The sequence below is a fragment of the Lepidochelys kempii genome, chromosome 1 (assembly GCF_965140265.1).
Source record: "Lepidochelys kempii isolate rLepKem1 chromosome 1, rLepKem1.hap2, whole genome shotgun sequence".
Lineage (NCBI taxonomy): Eukaryota > Metazoa > Chordata > Testudines > Cheloniidae > Lepidochelys > Lepidochelys kempii.
In genome coordinates, this window is record NC_133256.1 from 191,122,607 (window position 1) to 191,142,293 (window position 19,687).

At 39.4% G+C, this 19,687-nt stretch overlaps 1 protein-coding gene across 1 annotated transcript in view; it reads right to left on the reverse strand.

Annotated features, from left to right (window-relative positions):
- Nucleotides 1–1,418: 1,418 nt before the first annotated feature.
- Nucleotides 1,419–19,687, reverse strand: part of NECTIN3 (nectin cell adhesion molecule 3) — a 119,489-nt gene continuing 101,220 nt past the window's right edge. The window contains exons 8-9 of the mRNA XM_073306147.1: nucleotides 9,844–9,906; nucleotides 1,419–9,263 (exon numbers count right to left, since the gene is read on the reverse strand). Coding sequence (XP_073162248.1) covers nucleotides 9,087–9,263; nucleotides 9,844–9,906 — 240 coding nt within the window. The 3' untranslated portion in view covers nucleotides 1,419–9,086. The remainder of the gene's footprint in view (nucleotides 9,264–9,843; nucleotides 9,907–19,687) is intronic.

Genomic DNA, 19,687 nt, shown 5'->3' on the forward strand with positions numbered 1-19,687 from the left:
ACTGCTGCCTAGCCATTCGGTCCCAGTCTGTTGCGGTGTGTGGGATTCTTCCATCCTAAGTGCAGGACTCTGCACTTGTCCTTGTTGAACCTCATCAGATTTCTTTTGGCCCAATCCTCTAATTTGTCTAGATCCCTCTGTATCCTATCCCTACCCTTGAGCGTATCTGCCTCTCCTCCCAATTTAGTGTCATCTGCAAACTTGCTGAGGGTGCAATCCAGGCCATCCTCCAGATCATTAATGAAGATATTGAACAAAACCGGTCCCAGGACCGACCCTTGGGGTGCTCCGCTTGATACTGGCTGCCAACTAGACATGGAGCCATTGATCATTGCCCATTGAGCCTGACGATCTAGCCAGCTTTCTATCCACCTTATTTGCATTACCTTAGGTCAGACAGTGATGATGATGCTGTGGTCCATTACAAGTCCAGGCCGTTTGTGTCAAAAATGAATTCAAATTTATTGTGTCCACCTAACATCATAGCTGAGCACAACTAAATGTGGTCAACTATCCCATCATCTCAAAACGAAAAAGGAAGTATCAGTTACCTCTGAAAACAATAGGGTGTTTTAATACCAAATCCATGGTGCTCAGAGAGCTGAATACCATTTTTCTTACATTAACAATGGCAAGGCTGTCAGGCAGTGGTGCTGCTTCAGTTCCCCAGAGCTGAAAATGTGGCTCGTCATCTGTCAAAACGCTCCTGGACTCAGTGGGGCCCAGATTTTACCTAACATCAGATTCACTTTTACAGGTGCCTTTCCTAGCAAGCTTTCTTTAGGTAGCCAACCTGCTAAATATGGTTAAGGCAGCCAGTAGCACTCCTTACATGACCATGTGTAACTGACTCCTGGAGGGAGGATGTTCCTCCCTTTCCTTGAGCTCCTACTCCATTTTCTCTGGCTTTCCTTATCACTATATCCAAAAGAGGTGGATCACTTTCGTTTACTAAACATGGTTAGTCAATTGTAGATGTTAAACTAAGGTATTTGCCATGAGGATCTTTGATTTTATTATATGAATGTTAAGCATATTTCTCCAAAATTTACTTGTTATTTTGGGGGCCCAGTTTAAGAAGCCTTAAAGGGGCAGGATTTTCAATAAATGCTGAGTGCCTGCTATCTGAGACTCAAGCCCCCTTCAAGACATCTCAAGACACCATGAAATCATGCATCACTTTTGGAAAAAAAGAATTTAGCTAGCATAGGTGTTGTGTGAGTATAGGCATGTGGGGTCATATATCAAAGAGCAACCCTCCTTGATGAAATTATAGCAAACCTTTGTTTTCTCCTATATGCACATATTTAGGGATTGTTGAATTAAGTCACTACACCTTCTTGTAAAATATAAAAATTCTGCCAATTATTAGATTTGCCATACAGTGAAATATAAGATGAAAACCTTTGTTCTGGATATTTTTATTCAAAACAAGTCTAATACATACACTTCAAAAATGTGCAAAGTAAAGGACTATTTCTTATAGCTTAGGATAGCCTACAAATTCAACAATGTTGTTGTCCTTTTTATTTGTGATCTCAAAATAATACATCTATACTTTTTTTCTGTTCTCTCCAGGTATTCTGAATTTCTCCCCCATGACCTCCCACCCACATTTCTGAGTTGTGTGCTAATACTAAATAGTAACGTAGGCAACATTTCACAACTCAATATTCTAAGCCTCACTGCATGCATTACTGAAATCCTTTTTGCTTGGTACAGGTAAAGTCCTTAATAATGTACCTGCCTAATCATTATACTTGTAAACTCCACATTAGTACACAATTTGCATTACAAAGTTATTTGCAATTTGTATGTCTACGTACCTTGAGCAACCTACTTTAACGCTAATATTTTTCAGAGACTTATTTGCATGTCTATGAACCAGAGTAACAATGGAACATTATGCAATTTAATGGTAAAAGCTAACATAGAAGTGCAGCCTTGTTGATTAAAATCTCCCTTAAAGAAAAAGTTCTGTTTGGCACTTTGATAGAACCCTCGATTTCTAATTTGCAAAACTGAAATCAAAGAACTTCAAAGATGAATCCACATCAGAAGACTATAAGGGTAGTGGATTGTTTCCTGAATATTGTAAGCAAAATGTAAAGGTGTAGGGTAAAAAATTATTGCATGTATTCAATTACCCATGACTGAACCAAACTGCTTCAGTAGTAACAGTAAACATGGCAAATATAGCAACAGCTTTGAAACCTGCTGTACTATACATTCAAACTTGCTTTTCCAACCAATAATGAAGTTGATAAAATGAAGGATTTTTTTAAAAAAAATAATATTCATAGCCATTGTACTTAATCTGTTGCACCTGAAATTTCATTCTGTTCTTTTGGTGCTTTGTTGTGTGCTTAAACAGAAAGGATTTTTTTACATTTAGCACTTGAAAACTGCCAGCCACTGAGATTTTCCAGCCAAGGTCTTCCTTTTTCTATTTTACATAAAAAGGAAATAGAGAATAAAAAAAGTTTGCTATTGGCATGGACCCACTCAATGCTTCACAGCAAAGGTTCCCAACTTGTGGCCCATGGAGCATTGGTGGTCTACATACAGTTGCTGCCCGCATGGTTCTGGCTCCTCTGGGTTATTTCCAGCTTTCAAGTTGATTAAGAAAATAGAATAAATAAGATTTTAGTATTACTTTTCCACATAAGCAATTGCTGCCCTGCCATGGTGATGCTACGCCATTATGAATGATATGAAAAGTTGCCACAAAAATCAAATGCCATGACAAAACCACAAAACTCTCCCTGTATTACACGGTCCACAGTATGAAAAAAAATCAGTTTACATATTGTATTGTACTGAGATATGCTGGGTCTCAAGCACAATGACAGTGAAAAGCAAGACAGACTTGATTTGGAAACCACCCTTCTCAGACCCACTACTTTCAGGGCCAGCAATAATCTTTGATCTCAGTCCTTGCACGTACACAACTCCCACCAAAATTTAGAGTTATCCTTGTATGATGCTACCAGATTGGTATCCAAGTGCACTGTAGAGATATGGTGGGGATTGGTGGAGAAGATGACATACTTGTCTGATGCGGAGTGGGGAGGGATTGTTAGAGGACTGTTAATACGCATCTCAGAGGAATCTACACATTAAATTGTTATATGGAATCCACACATTAAGTTGTTATATGGAATCCAGAACCATGATGGAAACATTTTGCTGGCAAATTAGGTAGTTAGTAGAAAGATTAAAGTAAAGTTTCTCCCCAGAAACAAAGCCATGGACCAGTCTATGATCTGATGCTCAGTAGGGCACTGTACTACAACTGACAACAAGAAGTTCACTTCATTGAACAGCCATTGTTATATTGAACAGAATAATATTTTGTTTAAGCCAAAGAAAATGTGTATCTGCATTTTCCACCCTGCTTCCGTGGATTCATTAGTCAGTGCTTTCACTCAAACTTCAGGCATCAATTAATATACCACTTGGATGTTTCTGTTGCCAAGCGGTTGGTAGCTTCCAAAAATAGGATTATCAGGGACTAAGGCTGTCTGAGACGACTAGGGTAGTAAAAATGAGCTTTGTGATCAGATCAACTACACAGATCCTTGAACTCCTGTTTACTGGTTAATAACTCCTAAATTATGCAAATACCGGAGACTTCCTGGATACCATCAAGTTGAGATGCAGAAAACAAGGGAGCAGGTAGAAGTTGGCTGTACTCTCCAGATGCAACGAGATTCACCAGTGCTTATTTTAGGAAGTTCCAGCTCTCAAATGCAGTCAAGTGAGAAATCCTTATTTGAAGCAGCTCTGACAACTTTTAGTAGGATTGTTGGACTTGACTTGGGAGGATCATAGAGACTCAACTGACTCTTTACCAATCCGTATAATGTTATTGCATATGACCCATACTACTGTTTAAGGTAGTTATCAGTATTCTATTGCCCCCTTGCCTCTCAATTATTAGGCAAGTGATGTGCCGTGACTTCTGCTTTTCTACCAAATTATTTGTTCTATTGTTGCATTATCCTCCGATCTTCCCCACCCCCACAACATTAATCAGTTTAATCCATCTGTTGTGTTCTCTGACAAGTAGAATTGTGAGCAGTCTGTGACAGGGCTTGTTCTCTCTTCATCTTTAGTACAATGCCTGGCACACTAGTATCCTGATCCTTTACTTAAGTTCCTAGGTGCTACCCATAACAAACAAACAAAGGTAATTCCTTATTGTTACTATAGAAATTATCTTTTATACCACAAATATTCAGTTTATCCAACTTCACATACATAAAGCATAGAGAAACTTTAAGGGCAACGGCATAACCCCCTTCACCCTCAACTACAATAGTACCCTACTTCACCAATCAGCAAGCCTGCTAGGCTTCTGTAACACACTGGTTATCTTCCTCTCCTTATGTACCCTAAGATTTAGCAGTGGAAGGCTGTGGTGATACTGCATATTACTAACATGAAACAGGCAGTTTATTTACTTCTACACTTTGTCTAATTCTGTAAGTTTTAGCTACATTTTCCCAAATCCTTCCTATGCGGTAACATTTATTTTATTGTTTTTATCTGATTATTCACTAACAGAATGCTACTCAAAATCAACAACAGCCGTAAAGAAAATTCAATTTAATACATTATACCAATGGTAATAAGTAGGCAAATAAATTAATCACAATCCATATGGTAATTAAAAATATGGGGTTAATAGTAACCTAGTATTAGTCAAATGTTATACTAATACTGGTATATTTAGACTATTAAATTGCAATTAAGATCATGAGCATATTGATATAGAGATGTATTTGCACATTTATCAAGTGCTTCACAAATTGAAGTAATCTACCATAAAAGCCCCAGCAAGTGTGAATTAATGAGGTTCACACACAACCTTACATACCAGGTTTTCCAGCTTTCAGTATTTGTTTGATTAGATTTGTTTTTGGTTTTAACATCTATATTCATGAACAAGTGCCTTAAATATCTGTTGCTTATATAAATCCAACTTTCACAAATACTTTGTCAGCCATCTGTCTCATCTGTGTCTTGCATAAAATTTTTCTTTAATTAAGAGTACAGTAGTACAAGAGTACTTCAGCCAGATAACATCCGACAGCAAATATACGTTTTATTTAGGATGTGTTTGAACCACAGCCCTCGATCCAAACACACTTCATCTTTGGGGCAACGGGAATCCAGATCTAACTTTTGCAGCTCTGCTTACGGGGATGAATGTAAAAGGGCAAGTGGTAAAACTTTAGTTATCTAAGCTCATAAATGGACCACTTTTGTTGTGAAATGCATTCCTCTTGTAACTCCATCAGCTTCAGGGTAAGTACACTAGAGACTTGGCCTGTAACAAACAAAACTTCCATTCACATGTATAACGATAATTGTCTTAAGGACAAGATGATGTGGGGGGCACTTTTCCTAGCAGCCTGCGTATCCAAGTAACGCCACTTAGCAATGTATCAGAATTTGTTAGCGGGAGTTAAGGAGGCAGAGACCTCAGTGGCCACAATTCAGTTGGAATCTGCTCCACTGAGTTGTTGGGCAGCATTTGTCACAGCGGCAGCACTGTTTTAACAGTGGATGAGTAGGTGCTGCAGTACATTTTCCTGCACCTGGTTTTATTTCATTATTTTCCTCCAGCACCTCCAACCATGGACTTGAATGTTTAAGTTCTGTCCGAGATGTTATCCCAACTTCTAAAGGGTTATACATTGCAGCAGCTATTTTTTTCCTGTATCGACCTTTTCAATACCGAGTCTCCGTCGGTATGCATTTCCTCTCACATCAGGAGGAAGTCATCAGTAAGTACCCAGCCACTTATTTCCCCCACCCACTAGCTTTGAGATCTACAGCTCAGGAGGGCTTCGTAAACGCAAATTGTTTCTATTCGGACCCTTAAAAGATGCCTGAAGGGGAAACAGATGAAAAGTCACCAACATCCTTTTATGTTCCCAGAACTAAGAGTGGTGAAGACATTCTCTGCCCGTCAAGTTCATGCCTGCTCATTTCGTCCTTGTTCTATTGTCTCCTGGGCCCTCGCGAACTGAAGTTTTAATCAGTGAGAAATGAAGCAACAAGCCACGCTGCTTCATCTGCCATCATGCAAGGCAGAGCGAAAGCACTGGGATCATTGCAGAGAAACAAGTGAGAGAAACTCGCACAGCGAGAATTTTTTTCAACTGAAAACCGCTCTGTGTCTTCTCCCCACTTCTGTTTCTCACCACCACATGTATTCCGCATCTATGCACTGGTGGCAGAACTGCTGCTTTCTCAGGTTTTCCCACTCTTCCCTATTTTTCCAATTGCCACAGTGCATCGCACACAGTATACACGGACATCATATAAACTGGTGTTCAACTCAAAATGCCTGCACTTCAGGCCCCTTACAACAATGCTGGAAGCCAGACAGTCTCCCTACTTCCATCTCTGACAGGCTATACACAAGGGCTGCAAAATGAAAATCCCCCTTCAGTACTTGGAACCAATCTTGCTGCCCTCTTCTGCCACCACAGTTAATTGTTAATGACTCATGTATGAGAACAAAGATGAAAAGTTAATGGGTTACGGGCAAACACACTGGAAACCTTCATTTTTTGGAGAGAATTTTCACTCTAAGCAGACTTTTCATGCTGCATTTCATTGTGATCAATCTCAGCTTTCATTCTGCTGCATTGTCAATGAAATTTCAGTATACCAGTTCCCAGTAGCTATATTCTCAAGGCTTAAATGCAGCCAGAGCCCACCAGAGAGGAGCCCTGGTGCCCTCTTCCCCGGGGAGCTAAAGACCTGAGCCCTGGTGCCCCCATCTCTCCTCAGGGCTAAAGCTCCAAGACTCAGTGCCCTGCAGCTAAAGCCTGGAGCCCGCATGGGGTGTGTGTGTGTGTGTGTGTGTGTGTGTGTGTGTGTGTGTAAGGAGGCCCCCTGGGAACTAATCTCAGAATTGAAGCCCTATACATTTTGCTGTGTTGCAAAGCAAGTTGTTACAATGGTAACAATACAAAGAGCATGTTAAGGTGGTAGTTGTTGAGCTGGGAAACCTGACAAACGTATGTTTAGAAAAAAACTAAGAAAACTTTAGGAGAGATAAAGACGCAACTCCTTTTTCAAACCGGTGGCTCAAGGCATGAAGAAACCTTTAGAGTGGGAACCATGCTTTGATTACCACCCAATATGTAACTTTCATTATTTAAACATTCATTTTATGAAAGGCTGGAGATACTACAGTAAAATAAATTACCCGACCATCAACCAGCACTAATTAGTCAGTTACTTATAAAACTCATGTTTTAGATGATTTGCTAGTCACAATTTTAAGGACAGACAATGCATGCCTGTGATTCTGTGCCATATGATTTGCTAATACAGCAGCTAAAAAATACTCCAGTATCTTTGACTGTCTACAAAACCAGCAGTAAATCCATTGTCTGAGACGAGCGTGCACACTTGGAATGAAAATTAGCTCAAGTGGGTAAATGCTCAGGGGGATTACTCTTTTCAAAATGTCCTAGTAAGTTAGCTATGGAATAAATTGTCTAGTGTCTATTGAGACACTTCCTTTGTATTCCAGAACACTCACTCCCCTTTATGCCCTTGTATCCAAGTTAAAGTCTTTAAAGTCATCTGTACTCAGTGTCCCATTTCTTGCCCTGTTAAATTAGACAAATAAAAAAATTCTCAAATTGACCACACAGGCTTATCTGTGCAGGTTCTTTAACTGACAGGAAACTTATTTGTACTCATCAAGAGCACTGCGCCTTTTCAACACAAATTGTATTTGCACACAGGTTTCCACGGTTACCAACACCAGTGCAGTGTCACCTGTGTTATTACTAGCTTGGGCAAGCCATTCACATGCTATTTCACAACACTATTACTCCCATCTGCTCTGGGCAGGGTTAGAAGACAGCGTGAAATTTGCCCACAGCTAGAGTAAAGTTCTTTCCCCCACCCCCATTGCTACTATTGGAATTTATATTGTCAGCAAACAACAGAGTAGATATGGCCCTAGCGAACAGATAGCTTGCTTTTCTTCTGTACTGAGCACCCACAGCTCCTAGGGACCACTGAGAATTAGGTCTTGGTGTCTGGAGTTCTGAGTGGGCAAGATGGGGGTGCACACGTGCGGTTTTTGGGAATGTTTTAAACCAGATAAGAAACAGGTATGATCTGATTCTAGCAGCTAGATTTAGGTTTGGTAGACTGAGTCTGGGGAGGTGTGAACTGGGAGCTAAGGGAAGAAAAAAAAAGAACATGCGACCTGAGACTCATGGCAGAAAAGAATTGAACAGCACTTATGAGGTGGGTAGACAGGCAGTACTGGTCCAGAAAGCACAGTAACAGACCAGCACCTGACTGTTTATTGGAATGGGGAATAGAGGTAATGGGGGAGGGAACCAGAAGCTGTGGTCAAGTTCTGTCAGTATCTCATTAAAATTATTTACCAGTAGTGATGCTTCTGAAGTGTCTTAAAAGATTAAACAAAACCCCACAACCTAGACACAAATTTCTCACTTGACACAAAGGATGTACATTTTCCCTCCAGCTCATCCCTCATTTTTTGTACACAGGAACTGTAATTGTATTAAGCACATTCACTTTGGGGGTGGGCGGGAGGGAAGAGAGAGAGAAATCCCTAAGAATGAATTAGGGAAATAGATTCTAAATTCATTTAACACACATTTGAATTACAGATGAATGGGCTGGCGTTTCTTAAATCTGGTGAGGTTAACACAGGCAGCTGAGGCTCTTCTTCTGGAGGATCCCTTCAGCTATCAACACACACTGGGATTTTAAAAGTACAATACAGATAAGCACTATGCTACTGAAAAAGTAAATCCACAATCAAAGTCACAAATGCAAGAGTTGTTCCAGAAATACGTATCTTTTCTGCCTGCCTATTTCTCACCATCTCTCACCACACACACACAAAGACTATTAATTGGCTCTGTACCTACTTCTTTAGGAACTGCTAAAACACACCGGGGTACGTACTTGTCCTATAATCAACAAGCGTTAAGCTTGCAGACTTCTCAACATTTTAAGTTATCTAACACCAATTTATTCTGTATAAAAATTCACAGCAGGAGAAGCAATCACACATAGTGTTCTCTAGGATTAATGTAGATTCTTCCAGTTCCTGGGTTTTGATGGTACTTGCTGCTCCAATCTTTGTAACATATCTGCTTGTGAACTGGGTACATCTGCTGAAGGTTGTCTTGGCTCAATGGATTTTCATCTTCGTAATTAGGATGCCTGCCATTTACTGATTTCTAAAATTACAAACAACTCCATACATTAAAAAGCATCAACAATTTCATTCTTCAAATACTGCTTCCACAGCACATCACGTGAAGACTAATTACTATCATCAGCACCCACCTTTTATTCTGCCATAAGCCCCTTATAATAGTTTAATGCACTTTCCTTAGTCACTAGTGATTCAATGAAATAACTTACATTACAAAAAGGGGACATGGAAAATATCTTCCAAGAACTTAGATACATTACGACTAAAATCAATTTCCAATTAAAGGAAAACTAACAAAAAAGACTATGAAAAAAGCACAGACATTAAGCCAACGACAAAATGACATGAATGTAAGTATTGGCTTTGGTCTTATTTCCCAGCCATTAACTTTTAGTTCATGCTGTTTGAAACTCAGATGCCACATGGACAGCAATTCAACTTGTTTAATTGTTACTGAATAGGATGGACAAGTAATCTGGAGCTCTTTGTGTCAAAAAAAAAAAAAAAAAGTGAAAAACTCACTGTAAGAACCAAGATCAGTCCACTGATTCTTTAATGAAGGCTCAGTGCTCTGGCTCAATACATATAGTCATATTACTTACTATGTTCTGCAAATTTCCAGCTTCTTTCTCCCTGTATTGGCTTTGCAAAGGGAAGCGTTCTCTCTGCAGGGAACAAAATGATAGTGAAAGTTTACATTGCAATACTGGAGAAAGGTTTGACAAGTGCTTTCTTCAAAGCAATAAAATGAGAGGAAGCATTCTGCCTTGACAAGTGTCTGAATAGAGCATCTTTCAGGAGGAAAAGGAGGTTGACTAGGCTTGCTCAAATGGAGTAATTCAAGGGTACTAACTCAAGCTAACTATTGCAGTGAAGACAGCCCTAATAAGTTTAAAACTCACTGAAGTTCCTTAACTCAGCAAACAACATTTCAGTCTCAGCTTCGTAGTTCACTGGACTTCTGCAGAGGCTAGTCAACCCAGAGGAATCGTATTCATGGCACTCCTGGAAGCCAAGTCATAACAAATTTCCACACACTATAATAGGGATAGAGTGCCACAGAATTTCATACCAATACTTCGCCCTAGGAGAAGGTATTCAAATGTTAACTACTTATAGTAAAAAGGGACTGCTGGTTTTCTGATATTTAACTTTAATCAAACTAGGTAAAAGTGTTGGAGTGAATTAGGAATTGGAGTTCTTTTTAATGGTAAACTCCCAAATCACTCTGGTGCTTCTGAAAATTTTACTTAATGTACACTACACAAAGCAATAAATTTCTTTTGTGACTGCATTTACGAGCCTAACAAAGCAACATTGTTATGGTACTTAGTGATTTGTAAACTAAAACCCCAATATTGAACAGTTTTTCAATTACTCAAGACGCTTTTATTGCACTTAGAGTATTTTACATGGTCAATATCTCCCAGAAGACTATTTAGTTTTGCACATATTTTTTGCATGTGTGCTTTTTTTATTCACAAGTTTGTCACAAGTAAGGCACACGCTCAGTTGGTGATTTCAGATTGATGAATGCATTCCTTTGACCACACAGTCTCATTAGGTAATTAAATCAATTTGCACAACAGTGCTAACAGAATAAATTCCTTAATTTTCTTAACAGGTAGCTATCACAAAAGTGTCCTAGTTTTAAGAAAAGGACAATAGTAGAGAGCAATGAAGACAAGCAGAGGAAGAAAGAGTAAAGAACAAACAGACAACAGAAAGGTAAACAGAAAGAGCCTCTATAGCAAGAATAGGAACTGAACAAGCACAACACATCTGAGGTTTACAAGAGTTTAGGCAGGTATCTATTATCTAGCATACTGTAGGGAAGTCATTAAATCTTACTAACTATATTACAATTACTACTATACAACGAGGCTTAAATTAGAACTATACTAGTTCAAGTCAAGGTATACTGTGATGCTTTATCCTCCCATTTGCTTACTATTACATAAAGTTACACATAACTATTACATAAAATTACATAAAGTGATGCATCCGATGAAGTGAGCTGTAGCTCACGAAAGCTTATGCTCAGATAAATTGGTTAGTCTCTAAGGTGCCACAAGTCCTCCTTTTCTTTTTATAAAGTTACACAGCCAGCAGTAGATCTTGGTTGGTAAACCAGTATCCCCTACATGAAATCATTTATCTATTTGTAAGATCTGACATATTTAAAACTTGTTCATAGGAAGATAACACTATTTCCACACTATATACAATAGACTATCGGATTACTGCAACTATTTCCATCTGATGAGCACCTTAGGTTGAAACAGAAGCTATCTGAACAACTCTCAAATTACATGTAAAGTAAACTCTTAAGAATTCTCTGTGCAGCACAGCATCTAATCTTAATCACACTGGCCTCTTTTCCAAGGAGACCGACTAGAATTGGTAAAAGCTCCTTTATTCACTCTCAGCCTGATGCACCCAAGAGCGTTAAGAGAAATGTATCTAACATCTCTGTACACCAACAGATGTCCAGGTGTTGCAAGGATTGTCTGGGATGGTGGGCAAGAAGTGGTCTGACTATGGGTGTCCTCACAGGTGACAATGTCTGAGAAACTCACTATCAGTATGCCACCACAGGCCCCTTCACAGAACCTCTTGTGTAGCCTCCTTCATCATCCTAAGGTTTTCCCTTTCAAGTTCCCTGTGCCTGGTTTTCCACCAGTTTCTGGGCTAAATACAATCCCTACAACAAATACCAGCAAAAGCTAGCTGTTGAGAGGCTGCCTAAGCACTCTCTTCAGCTTGGTACTCAAATTTGCTAAGGTAGCCCCCGATCACTTGTTAGAGATCGTGATATTTTGGCCTGAAGCCCCAAGTGTTGAGAAGGTATAGCCTGTAGGAAGAGTTGTTTTTCTCCTAGAAATGGGGGCAAGTAAGTTACTCAGGTCAATACACCACTGTTGGATGACATTCTTGTGTTAATACACAGAAATACCATTGATTGCTGTGTTAGACCATTAGCTTGCGAAAGCATTTTGTTCCCATTTGAGTCTGTGGAAAAATTCATATTGACTATAGTACTAAGACTAGGCCCTCAGTTATTGAAGTTTCATCTTGTTTATTTAAAAATGCCTCTTTTCCAAACCCTATCTGAAATTCTCTTATCCAATTAACACCTCTCATTTAAATTATCGTGATAATCATTCCACCGTGGTAACTTGCATAAGGTCTCATTCCCTCTCTTTTCTGAATTCAAATGGAAATAGCCCTTTGCAGGTCATGTGCCAAGTAACCATTTTATGCTACATAACCTAAGATTATCACCCCCCCCTTATTTATACAGCAAAAATTCATATTGCTGTATAAAAGGGATACCATCCTGTACTAGATCTACTTTTGCCATTACAACAGCTTACATCGTCCTCCTGCAAGTTTTAAAAAACAATTATTTAGGACAGCTTAGTCACATGAAATCCATGTAGTTAGGAAATAATGCATTAAACCCCAGCGCTTTCCTGTGATAAATCTGCCATGTGGTGAATTCTAGCTCTCAATTTGGCAAATTTGGACAGCAAGTGCTTTAGGATGGAGATTATGTGCTCTAATGTGTTTTGTGCAACACCAAAGCACACTGCTGGCTCACTTTATTCCATTCCCTTTCCCCTCACATATCTTCCCGTGACTACAGTTCATCTGAGGCAGTCACTCTGCTTCACTTTGCAATCTTCAAGCCCAAAGAGACTTCATAGCACTAACAAACAGTGTTCATAAACTAATCCATCTATTCAGCTAACTCTAGGAAACATGAATTTTGAGAAAGTCAGGCATAGGCTCGTCTCATGCTACATCTACGGTTTGAACTGGGAGTCTGATATCTAGATTGAGGAGACATACCCAGCCCAGAATAGCTCTGATCAAGCTAGCACACTAAAATTAGAGTGTAGACACAGTACCACTGGGATCAAGCCTCTCAAGTACATCCCTAGTGTCTTGGGTAGGTCTGTACTTAGGGAAGCTATCCCCTCCCCACCACCACCGTGGCTACCCTCTATTTTTAGCGTACTAGCTGAGCTAGTTAATGACGATAGGTCTCCTCAAGCTGGGACTGCCACCCGCATCCCCCTCAGCAAAAAGTGCAGACGTACCCTCCTCTTAGATAAAGTTATTGGTTGTGGAGAGATCCAACATATTGACACAGCCCCAACTACTTTAGAATCTGAGTACCCCATCATCTTTAATGTATTTATACGCTCAGCACCTGTGAGGTTAGCCAGTAACTAAAGCAAACCACAACTGAGCGACTTGCCGAAGGTCACACAAAGTCTGTGGCAGAGCAAGGAATTGAACCTGGGTTTCCCAGCATCCGAAACGAGTACATCTAGTCACTGGGCCATCCCTCCTACCTGGTTTAAGAGTCAACCTGGACCCCATTTAGAGACAACTAAGTTCTGTGTGACAGTCTAGTCTCAACGTCCTCCCCATCTTTCCTTTTAAATCAACACTGTAGAAGGGATGGGGGGCCTGGGAGGAGAATAATAGCGGAGATCTCTGCATAATTGTTTTTTGCCTCTGTGTAAACCATGTACTATGCATCCAAACTGCACAGTTGGGTGGTATAAAAATGTCAATGGAAAAACTTCACTGTACTGTTTCAGTAAGTACATTTTTTTTTCCTTTATAAACAAATCCATTTAGAAATATAAATACAGGACCATGCCAGCACCTATGTACTAATGAGAACTCAATACGTACTTGTTCAAAGTAGTACAACTTGCTTATTTCACTAAATTAGGTGAGCTAACCGTGGTACTTTCTGAAAAGCTCACGAGCAGCTGCTTCTGGGTGATGACCATTCTGACATTGTTGCTGACCTTCACACAGAGTAAGGAAGCCTGATATTAAGTAGTAAAATTAGACAGGCCACAGTGCAAGAACCCATGATTTAGGATTTGAGTTTTATCCTAATCCATATTTCAGAGCCAGATTATACATGATGTGTTTGGGGAGGAGTAAGTTTAAATTTCAAGCAGAACCATCCTTCCTAATTTATGAGCAATTTGTCTTTGACAAGTTCTTCTTCTCTCCCCCCATTCAGTGATTGCAGCAACTGGATACCCCTTTTGAAAACAGGATGTTGTCTAGCAACCAGTGAATCTAATCTGTGGCTTTGCTGAAATTTGACTAAGGCAGAGTGTCAGAAGAAAAATTTGTTAGATGATCATTAGCAATAGAGCTCACAAAAACCCTTAAATTTTTTCCCTGTGCAATATTAGGGTCAACAGGAGAAAGTTGTTCACAAGAGAGCAGCGCTTGCCTCATGCCACCACCCCTCCCTGTGAAGCCCTGCTTTACACCACAAATTTGTTTTACACTTTTTTTGACAGCAGTTCATGTGTTTGAAGGTAAACTCTCAGGTTTAGTGATTGATGGCATTTAACTCATTGAGATGGAAAATAAAAATCGATAAAGTTGACACAGATAGAGAAACCCTTATCACCTCTTGGGGAAGATGCCAGAAATTGAGGAGAGGTTGAGAATAAAGGATGGTGTGCGACAAGAACAGGCATCAATATCCTTTTGACTTCCCCACGAAGTTATCTGGCATTAGTTTCTCTAACTGTCTATTATCTACTGAAAATATGATTATGGGTTTGTTTAGATGGATATGAAAACACATTGTTCTCATCAAAAAAGAAAATATAATCATATACAAAATCCAAGTGTGTATGTTGGGGGGAGGGAGCGCTATGCTTCAGACTTTGGTGGAACCACTAGAAAAATTTTCCATGATTCTCATTTATACTGTAGTTTTCCCTGGTGAAGATTTTTTAAAGGCCTCCAAAGCCATATCACACAATGCAGCAGATCACATCACATGACACTGGTCACTCCCTAAAGAGGGTCAGATTGGTTTAGTACTAAAATGGAATATCTCCCTGGAGGCAAACACCTGAAGTAGCTATATTGTGATTCAGCAAGAGACATTGCTTCCTCTTCATCACAGCTGAGCCAGGCTCTAGTGGGTGTTATTGGGTACGGTGCTGTTGGTGATAGTGCTGGCTAAAAAAAAGTCAAAGAAATAAACCTGTTCTTGGTTGAAGAACCATTAAAAATGTGCTTTTCACGAATAGGCACTGAACCAGCAAGAGAGGATGCCATTTTAGATTTGGTATTGGTAAGTAGTGAGGACCTCATAGAAGAGCAACCTTGGTTCAAGTCATCATGAGCTAATTCAGTTTAAACTAAACTAAATGGAAGGACAAACAAAAATAGATCTGGAATTAGGGTCCTTGATATCAAAAAGGCTAACTGTAAAAAATTAAGGGAATTAGTTCAGGAAATGGACTGGACTGAAGAACTCAAGGATCTGAATGTGGAGGAGGCTTGGAATTACTTTAAATCAAAGTTGCAGAAACTATCCGAAGACTGCATCCTAAGCAAGGGGAAAAAATTCACAGGGAAAGGTGGCAGACCAAGTTGGATGAGCAAGCAGGTCATCAAGAGAAAGAAGAAAGCCTGTGAAGAATGGAAGATGGGCTGGATCAGCAAGGAAAGCTACCTCTTGGCATTTAGAAAGTGTAGGAATAAAGTGAGACCTGCCAAAAGCCAAGCAGAGTTAGACCTTGCAAAGGAAAGTAAAGCCAACAGTAAAAGGTTCTATAGCCATAAGGAGAAAAAAAAAAGAAAAGAAAAAGAAAACATGGAAAGAAGAAGTGGGACAACTAAGCATTGAGGATGAGGTAGAGATGAAAGTTAATCTAGCCATGGCCCAAAACCAAAACAAATACTTTGCCTCAGTTTTTTTTATAAGGCAAATGAAGAGTGCAGGAGTAGTGGCTGAGTGGTGAATGGGAACAAGGGTATGGAAGTAGAAATTACCATATTTGAGGAGGAACTCAAACTCTTCGTAATGGGACTTAATCAGTGGCCTGGATAATCTCCATCCAAGAATATTCAAGGAACTGGCACATGAAATAGCTCAATAGCAAGGATTTTTAATAAATCTATAAACTCAGGGGTTGCACTCTATGAATGGAGAATTGCTAATGTAGTTACTCTTTTTAAGAAAGGGGAAAAAAGTAATCTGGGAAACTAGAAGCCTGTAAATTTGACCTCAGTTGTATGCAAGGGTCTTGGAACAAATTTTGAAAGAGAAAAATAGTTAAGGCCAGAGAGGTGAATGGGTAATTGGGATAAAATACAACATGGTTTTACAAAAGAGATTTTTCCAAACCAACCCAATTCCTCTCTTTGAGAATATAACTGATTTTTTTTTTAGACAAAGGAAATGCAGTAGATCTAATCTACCTGGATTTCAGGAAGGCATTTGATACAGTTCCATGTAGGAAATTAGTTAAATTAAAGAAGATGGGGATTAATATGAGAATTCAAAAGTAGATAAGGAAATTGTTAAAGGGGAGACCACAAGAAATCATATTGAAAGGTGAAATGTCAGGCTGGAGGGCATTTACTACTGCAGTTTCTCAGGGTCTGATCTGACACAAAACGTGGGAGTGTGCTAATAAAATGTGTGGATGACACAAAGTTGGCAGTATTGCCAATAAGGAGGAGGACCAGAATGCCATAAAAGATCTGGATGATCTTGTAAACTGAAATAGAAATGGGATGAAATTTAATAGTGCAAAGTCAGACACTTAGGGAATAACAACAAGAATTTTTGCTATAAGCTTACTCCTGGGAGAATTCTGCACCCAAAAAAAAAAAAAAATTCTGCATATTTTAATCAAAACAACAATATAATCACACCAGTTTCAATTATTTTGGTAATTCATTTCAAAATACCCGTCAGCAAGTATGTCTGTAACAATACAGACAAAAAAAGATTCAGGAAATGTTTTTTGACAAATAGATTCCTTACTACACATATTAATACAGAACTCTGAGTAATAATTCATTTAAACTACAATACGGAAACGTATTTCCTGCACCCCTTAGATGCCATGCAAAGGCTTGGGGGAGTCAGGAGTAATGGAGGAGCTGAGGGAGAGGGAAGTAATTGCTGGGAAAGAGCCTGCATGTGAACTTGGAAGGTTGCTGGATATGGGTGGGAGAAGTATGCAACAGGATTTTTTTTTGTGGGGGTGGGGGGAAGAGAGGATTGTTAGGCAGCCTCCCCTATGCAGACCCTGGCTGACCCCTAGCCTCTCTCATTCAGTCAGGAACATCTGTCTCCATACCCATGTGTCCCTGCACCCCAACTCAGCCACCCCACTTCCCCTTTTTACATTTTTTTTTTGTATCAGTAAATTTATCTTCCATAGCCACTATGATCTGAACATTTGACACATGCATCCATGAACATCTCTGAATGAAAAGTACAGTCTGGAACTGCAAATTCAAGTAGTTATTAGTATATAAAGAAGGATGTGGGTGGTTAATGGCATTTTTTTTTTTTTAGTTATTGACCTCTACTGCTGCTATGGTTTCTCATTTTCAACACAAAAGGGAAAGTATGCAATTTGTACCATCATAACTGAGTGATGGAAGCTAACAGTTCTGTCCAACCAACTGCCCTGTATAAAGATTACTGCCTACTTTTATCTCACAGTTTAGAGAACTATGTTCATGAATACAGTGTTCATGAAGAATAGCAGGCATTCAATAAATACATAGGACAATCCCAGATCTATCTGGGCTAAGTCAGTGCAGCTTTGTTGACATGAATGCGGCTAAATCAATTTATGCCAGCTAGAAATCTGTCACACTATGTGCATGGAGAAGGATGAATTGTTTGTAGCAAAATGTGGGTCAAAAAAGCTGAAGTAACACAGCAAATTCATAGTCACTGACAATGGAAAAGGGAGAAGAACAAAACTTGCAGAGAACAAAGCAGCAAGGAAACAGTGGCCAGCAGAGTACACAGGGGAGAGATTGAGCTTGAAAAAAGGAAAGAGCACGCAGAGAAAGTTAAAGAAAAAAATGCTGTTTTGAGAGGAGAATCACAGCCTGCCAGGATGTAGTACAGGAGTTGACATTTGGTGGGGGCAGAATACTATTTACAGGGAAAGAAAATTTAAATGGTTGTAACAGAAGGAATTCCTGTTGTGCTTCTGAACAGGTCATAGTACTGCCACCGGGGAGTCAATAATACTGCCAACTCTGGTTTTGGACTGTTAAGCGTTGGGAGCACTGTAGAAGTGAGACATTCACCTGCTGTCATCATACCTGTGAGTAAACAACTTGTTCAGAGATTCCTGCCTTGCCATCCCAGCTATAGTAAACAATGTCTCAACTTGAGTCCATACAAGGAGGAACATGCTTCATCTTTCCTCCAACACACATCATGTCTTTTGTAAGTGACCGGTATGCAATGTCATGACCATTTTTCTATTATTGCCTTTGTCTTAGATCGTTTCCAACAGGCATTCCTCTGTAATTATGGCTGTACACATTGAAAGAAGCCACTGGGATTCAGAATCAAAAGCATGATGCTGGGAAGACCTTATGCTATAGTAGGAGATAGAAACATGTAAAGGGTTATGCAGAACATGAACAATTATCTAGTTCACAGAAAGCAAATCTACCTATAGTGATGTTCACAAGTAGGGGCACAAAGTTCAATAATGTTAACATCTGTAGTACATAAAAGAAGAATTACATGAGAAATGTAGGTCACCTGTTTACCACAGCAAAGGATGGTAACAAACAGAAAAAAGTTATTTCCTAATCGAACATTATAGGCTACGTAAAGGGTTGAGATCACCTGAAATGTTTTTGAAATGGCAAATGCTGAAAAAGGAACATACTTATGGCTCAGTGTGCAGGTTAGAAAGGAAAATGATTTTTCTGACCAAGAACATGGAAGTTTACTATACATCCAAGTGATGACCTAGCAGGGAACATTACCTAAAAATGGCAGAGTAATGCAAAGGCAGCAGGAAAATGAATAAGGTTATCACATATAGCCACGTGGAACACCACCACGTTTTGAGAAAGGAAAGGAAATTCATACAGTAACAGATTATGGAATGGAAAAATGGTAACATCATCTGGATGAGGCTTTATTACAAGTCTAAGATCTCCAATATTAATGGAAGGAGGATTACATGACAAAGTGCAAAGAAGATGACCATGTGTGGACACACATATGGTGCCTGTATAAACACTGGGAAGATTAAGTGTCTGAAAGGAGACGGGGAAGACTGCAAGGCATGAAGAAGAGCAGCTGCATGAACAGGAATAGAATTTCCAGGATGGTAGAGAAGGAATATTCTCTTCCAAATGTGATCACTATAAGTGTTAGTATACTCTGTATTGCCATATTCTGTGCTATGTCAAGATACAAAAACAAAGTAACCATGTAAGAGAATGCTGGGGAAGAGCTAACTAAAAAGCAAGCAAGGATTCCAAGAGAGCAGCCACTGAAGTTAAATATCTGCTTACAAGGAAGTGTTAAGGATTTCAAAATGATTGTAATCTGAACAGTAATCATCAGCTTCCATGCCTGACTTCTAAAAAAGGGTA